Source organism: Gopherus evgoodei, chromosome 21, assembly GCF_007399415.2.
Source record: "Gopherus evgoodei ecotype Sinaloan lineage chromosome 21, rGopEvg1_v1.p, whole genome shotgun sequence".
In the NCBI taxonomy this organism is placed as follows: domain Eukaryota; kingdom Metazoa; phylum Chordata; order Testudines; family Testudinidae; genus Gopherus; species Gopherus evgoodei.
In genome coordinates this window covers 11,217,408-11,223,753 of record NC_044342.1, presented here as the reverse complement: position 1 = coordinate 11,223,753, position 6,346 = coordinate 11,217,408, and the positions used below count along the sequence as shown (strand labels likewise).

Genomic DNA, 6,346 nt, shown 5'->3' with positions numbered 1-6,346 from the left:
AGCCAGTCAATGAGAGGACGGCATGGGCTCACGTGACGCTAGCGTTAGTTGAGGGCTGCCCAGTTGTATCTTGGCCAATAGGCGGCTACCCCCTCACGTGACCCAGGACGTCACTGCGGGGAGCCGGGGACAGGCGCTACGGCAGCCGGGAAGCGGCGATGTCGGGGGACGGAGAACGCTCCCCGTTGCTGCCCGCGGAGCTTGGCGAGCCGGGCACTCCCGGGGCGGGCGGGACCCTGGCCGGGCCTGGCGGGCTCGTGCCCTCCGCGCCGCTCCCGCCCTACGGGGGCCCCGCGGCAGGGAAGCCGGCCCCGCCCCATGGTGAGCGGCCGGCCCCACGGGTCTGTGGGGGCTGCAGGCTCCGGGGCGGGGCTAGGAGTCTTGGTGGGCGGGGCTGTGGGGGCTGCAGATTCGGGGGCGGGTTAGGGGTTTCGGTGGGCGGGGCTGTGGGGGCTGCAGGTTCGGGGGCGGGGTTAGGGGTTTCGGTGGGCGGGGGTGTGGGGGCTGCAGGTTCGGGGGCGGGGTTAGGGGTCTGTTGGCGGGCTGTGGGGGATCCGGGGTTAGGGGCCTCGGTGGGCGGGGCTGTAGGTTCCGGGTTGGGGTTAGGGGGCTTGGTGGGGCGGGGGCCTTGTGAGGCTGCAGGGCGGGGTTAGGGGTGTTGGTGGGCGGGGCTGCGGGTTCCAGGGTGGGGTTAGGGCTCTCAGTGGGCGGGGCTGTGGGGGGCTGCAGATGTCAGGGAGGGGCTGGTGGGCGGGGCTAATGGAACTGGGCGGAGCTCTGTGGCTTGCTGAGCTGATGGCTGGAGAGTGGCACTGGGGAAGGAGCTTGGGGAGGCAGCTGTGGCTAAGGGGCCTAGCGCAGGCTGCACTATGGGTGGCTGTAGCCTGTGGTTCCCTTGCCCAGGCTTCCCACCGTTCCCGGATGGGCATCCGGCTGTGCTGCCCGGCGAGGACCCCCCACCCTACTCCCCCATGGCCAGCCCCGACAGCGGCAGCGCCCCCATGATCACCTGCCGCGTCTGCCAGAGCCTCATCAACGTGGAGGGCAAGATGCACCAGCACGTGGTGAAGTGCAGCGTCTGCAACGAGGCTACGGTGAGCTGGGAGCCCCGTGGGGGCTAGGCCAGGCTGGGGTGATCTCGCAGCTGTCCCCTGGGAGGGGCTGGATCCCCCATTAACCTCCCCACGAGGTCCCACTGCCCTTTTCTCCCACTGTATGCCTGTCTTTGTCTTTCCAGCGAGCCTGGCTGGGGCCTTTGAGGGGCCCCCCAGGAATGGGAGGGATTTGGGGATTGTTTGTTGGCCCCTGGCAGAAGGCGTCGGAAGAAGGTTACCCTGTAGAGCTGGAATGGTAATTCTCAGTTCTGAAGATTCCCTTGGGATCTGGATGGAGCTGGGAGACCCCGAGGCTGGGACCAGGGGAAGTGGAGCAAAAGATCTGAGCTTGCTATGCTGCCTCCAGAGCCAGGGATAGAACCAGGAGTCTGGCTCCAGGCACGCCCCAGGCTCAGGCCTCCTCTTTGTCTCTGCTGCAGCGATCAAGAATGCTCCCCAGGGAAAGAAGTATTGTGAGGATGTCCCTGCAACTGCCTGCTGATCTGCAATGACGTCCCAGCGCATCGCCTGTCCCCGGCCCTACTGGTGAGCCACAGAAAGGTTTCCCCCGTTGCCGGGGGGGAGGGCGGCACCGAGGGCGGCACGCTAGGCCTGGGTGACGCTTCCCAGGGATCCTGAGTGGGAGGAAGGCTTGTCTGTGCCCGACCAGCCTTCGCTTCAGAAACACAACTTCCAGTGTAGATACAACGCCCTCGCTCTCAGCCATGTAAATGTCTCGTGGTGAATTAGTGTGCAGCTATCGGACCCTAGGGATCCCTGTAACCTCCTGAGCACCCCTGTGCCTCTGCCAGTGGCACCAGTGTCCTGGGTCAAAGCCTGGCTTGGTAACCAGGACAGGGCAGGGCTCCAGTTCATCTGTGTTGCTTTCTCTCTGCCTGCTGCAGCAAAGAATCATTAACCTGGGCCGGTGCATCCAGGGCCCCTGAGCCCCGAGCCACCGCCTGTGGGGAGTTGCGGGTCATCTGTGGGCACTGCAAGATACTTTCTGGTAAGGCAGGGGCAGCCAGGACTCTGGGTTCTGTCCCTGGCTCTGAGAGAGGTGCGGGGGTTAATGGGGTTCAGAGGAGGGCTGGGAACTAGGACTCCTGGGTCTATCTGTGGTTATAGGAGGGGAGTCTAGTGGGTAGAGCAGAAGGCTGGGAGCCAGGACTCCTGAGTTCTGGGCTGTGGAGGAGCGTGGGGTGCAGTGGGTAGAGTGGGAGGCTGGGAGCCAGGACTCCTGGGTTCTGGCTGTTGGGAGGGGCGTGGGGTGCAGTGGGTAAAGCGGGAGGCTGGGAGCCAGGACTCCTGGGTTCTGGCTGTGGGAAGGGCATGGGGTGCAGTGGGTAGAGCACGAGGCTGGGAGCCAGGACTCCTGGGTTCTGGGTGTGGGAGGGACGTGGGGTGCAGTGGGTAGAGCACGAGGCTGGGAGCCAGGACTCCTGGGTTCTGGGTGTGGGAGGGACGTGGGGTGCAGTGGGTAGAGTGGGAGGCTGGGAGCCAGGACTCCTGGGTTCTGGCTGTGGGAGGGGCGTGGGGTGCAGTGGGTAGAGCAGAAGGCTGGGCTTCCCACGTGTGTTTCTCTCTGGTTCTCATTCTCCCAGTGGACAGAGTTCACAGACCGCACCTTAGCCCGCTGCCCGCACTGCCGCAAAGTGTAAGTTTCTGCCCCTCCCCACGGGCGTGACCCATTGCCCCAAGCCACAGCTGCAGGCCAGAGAGAGGCCTGGTCCTGGGGATGGGACTGGGCCCTCATGGGCTTGGGAGGCCGAGGAGTGGAAGGAGCTGGGAAAGCGAGGCCTAAGTGTGGGGTCTATGGGCATGGGGAGTGGTTGAGCTCAGAGGCAGGACTCCTGGGTTCTCTTCCCAGCTCTGGGAGAGGAGTGGGGCCGGGGGCCAGGACTCCTGGGTTCTCTCCCCAGTTCTGGGAGAGGAATGGGGCCGGGGGCCAGGACTCCTGGGTTCTCTCCCCAGTTCTGGGAGAGGAATGGGGTCTAATGGGGCCGGGGGCCAGGACTCCTGGGTTCTCTCCCCAGCTCTGGGAGAGGAATGGGGCCGGGGGCCAGGACTCCTGGGTTCTCTCCCCAGCTCTGGGAGAGGAATGGGGCCGGGGGCCAGGACTCCTGGTGTCCATGTCTGACTCTGACTCTCTCCCCCCAGCTCCTCCATCGGGCGCAGGTACCCCTGGAAGAGATGCATCTGCTGCCTTCTCCTGGGTGTCCTAGTGGCTGTAGCTGCCACAGGCCTAGCGGTGAGTGTGTGACCGAGGCAGGGGAGCGGGCCGTGCTGATGGAGCCGTAGGACTGCCCATGGCGTCCAAGTCTCTGTGCTGCCCTGGGAGAAAGGGGGCATTGAGTGGGGAAGGGCCTGTTGGACATAGAACCCAGGAGTCCTGATTCCAAACCCCTCCCCCCAACCCCCCAAACATTAGACCCCCGTGCAGAGCCGGGCTGGAACCCAGGAGTCCTGACCCTGCTGTCTCTCTCCGTGCAGTTTGGCACATGGAGGCACGCCCGGCGGTACAGTGGGATCTACGCCTCCTGGGCGCTTATCATTCTCCTGGCCGTGCTGTGTCTGGGCCGGGCCATGTACTGGGCCTGCATGCGAGTCAGCCACCCCGTCCAGAACTTCTCCTGAGCCGCCCCTGCCGTGGGGAGCCCCGCCCATCTCAGTCAGCTCCTGCCCAGCCCCCTGGTCCGCTCCCGTGCCTCTCGCCTTGGTCCTGCTCCCCTCCCAACCTGCCGGAGCCTGAGCAGGAGACCCCCACAGGACGGGACCAATGAAGGCGGCTGCAGTGGTCTCAAGGACTAGGGGCCCACCAGCCCAAGAGGGCAGCTGAACTATGGTAGCTCTGTCTGGACCAACCAGAGAGGGAGCTGGATTACAGTGGCTTGGCTGGGACCCACCTAGCCAAGGGACGCTGGGTGACAGAGATAGGACACCCCCTGCCCCCCCAAGGGAGACTGGATGATGGAGCTGGGACCCACCACCCCAGAGACCCCACACGCCCAAGGGACACTGGACGACTGAGCTGAGACCAACCATGCCGGAGACCCCACACACCCAAGGGACACTGGACGATGGAGTTGGGACCCACCACCCCCTCCCAAGGGACACTGGAGCTGGAACCTCCTCCTCCTCCTCCCCTCCCCACAACATCCCCCGCACTCAAGGGACACTGGATGATGGATCTGGGACTCACCACCCTGGAGACTCCACGCACCCAAGGGACACTGGACGATGGAGCTGAGACCCACCGTGCCGGAGACCTCACACACCCAAGGGACACTGGACGATGGAGCTGGGACCCAATACCTCGGAGACTCCACGCACCCAAGGGACTCTGGACAATGGAGCTGAGACCCACCATGTCGGAGATCCCACACACCCAAGGGACACTGGACGATGGAGCTGGAATCCAACACCCCGGAAACCCCACGCACCCAAGGGGCACTGGATGACAGAGCTAGGACCCCCCACCCAAGGGATACTGAACAATGGAAATGGGACTCACCACCCCCTCCCAAGGGACACTGGAGCTGGAACCTCCTCCTCCCCTCCTCACAACACCCCCCGCACCGAAGGGACCCTGGCTGACGGAGCGGCAACTCACTGCCCAGGATGAGGTGGCCAGAAGGAAGCCCTGATGGCTGCTTAGTCACTGGGGGTCCCACATCCCTCCTGATGGAGTGCACTGCCATGCCCAGCACCCCTTTGGCCTGCAGGGAAGTGGCGTGGGAGGGGGCCCCACAGTGGGGGGGCATTGAGTTCATTCTGGGGAGTGGGACCTGCTGGGGAGGGGAGCTGCCACAGGGGGATGAGAAGGATTCAGCTCACTGCTGCTTCATGATGGGGTCACCTCTTAGGCCACCATTCACCCCACTGATCTGTGCTCTGTCAGCCATGCCCCCATCCCTCCCAAGCCAGACAGGTCTCTGCCCTGGGGCCTCGTGGGTGCTGGCGCCCTCTAGAGGGAACAGACCCCATGTTCCCTTCCTCACTGAACCAGCCAGTCCCTGTCCTGGGGCCAGATGGGAGCCGGCATCTCCTAGAGGGGAAAGACCCTGGGCCCCTTCCCTGCCCCCGAGCCAGCCAGTGTCCACGCTGGATGTGTGCAGTGCTGCCTAGAGGGGAAAGGCCTGTGCCCCTGCTCTGTTTAGGGACCAAAGGTAACTTTTATTTGGGTGGAGGAGCTGGGGCAGAGCAGCCCGTCCCAATCCTCCCCTCAGCAGGGGCAGCTGGGGGCACTGTCTCTGCTGCCTGGGGGGAAGCTGCTCTGGGTTTGCTCTTCTCTTTCTCTCTCTCCCCCCCCCCCCCAATCACAGCTGCTCTGGTTCTTTGCACATTCCGGGGGGGAGCCAATGGGTAATAGCCCCCTTGCATGGGGGCCCTGAGCCTTCCCAGCATTTCTCGGAGCTCCCCCCCACAGCCACCCCTTCCCATCCAGCCCCTCACTCCATCCCACCCCTTGAGTTGATTGCTGCAGTCTGGGGAGCAGAGCGCTGCCCCCATTGCTGCATGGGGGCGTGTGATACTCAGTCCCCTCTCCACACGCCCCTTGGCTGGGCCCTGCTTCCGCTGGGGTGTGGTTTGAGGACCCCCAGTGGGCTGCAGGGGACCAGGGTGAGCTCCCCAGAGGGCTGGTGATGAGGGGCGCCTGGTGCTGGCTTCCCGCTTGGGGAGGGAGAATGGAACATCTCTGGCCTTGGTTCTTCAGGGATCTTTGCGGGGTGGGACAGGGGTTCATCCCCGTTCCTGGGGCTCCTCACTGCTCTGGCTTGTACATACTGACCCCTCTCCTGTACATAGCTATTTAAATCCAGCCCCAGCTCTTTCCCCCAGCCCACCCCGTGCAGTGCTACTTTAACCCGGTGTGTCTGTCCCAGCCTGATGGACACCCTGACTGTAAATAAAGAGATTCCACATGCCACCCACCTGCCTGGCTCCCTCGCTCTGCCCCACGGTGACCTGTGGGAGGGGGCTGGGTCTGTGGGGCCTGTTGCCAGGCTGAGAGCCCACCAGCTTGTTACACCACAGGGACAAATGAACAGCCATGGAGCGGGGGGGCCAGGGGCACACTCCTCAGCCTGCCTGCCCGCACTGTGAGGCCTGATCTGAGCTGGTACCCCCTGGAGGGAAAAGGCCCCATGTCCCATTCCCCACCAGCAGGTCCCTACCATGGGGCTGGCACCCCCTAGGTGGGCAGTCGTTGAAGGTGTCTGAGGTATCCAGCTAGGGGGCCGGTTGGAGCT

The 6,346-nt window shown here is 64.4% G+C and overlaps 1 protein-coding gene across 1 annotated transcript; it reads left to right on the top strand.

The window, feature by feature from the left end:
* Positions 1 to 55: 55 nt before the first annotated feature.
* PIP4P1 (phosphatidylinositol-4,5-bisphosphate 4-phosphatase 1) lies at positions 56 to 4,778 on the top strand. Its single transcript, XM_030539649.1, is given in 11 exon segments — positions 56 to 321; positions 904 to 1,110; positions 1,535 to 1,572; positions 1,575 to 1,600; positions 1,602 to 1,640; positions 2,019 to 2,064; positions 2,067 to 2,092; positions 2,094 to 2,103; positions 2,699 to 2,751; positions 3,255 to 3,345; positions 3,588 to 4,778. Coding segments are annotated over 11 exon segments (843 nt in total). The 5' UTR covers positions 56 to 158; the 3' UTR covers positions 3,732 to 4,778.
* Positions 4,779 to 6,346: the final 1,568 nt, after the last annotated feature.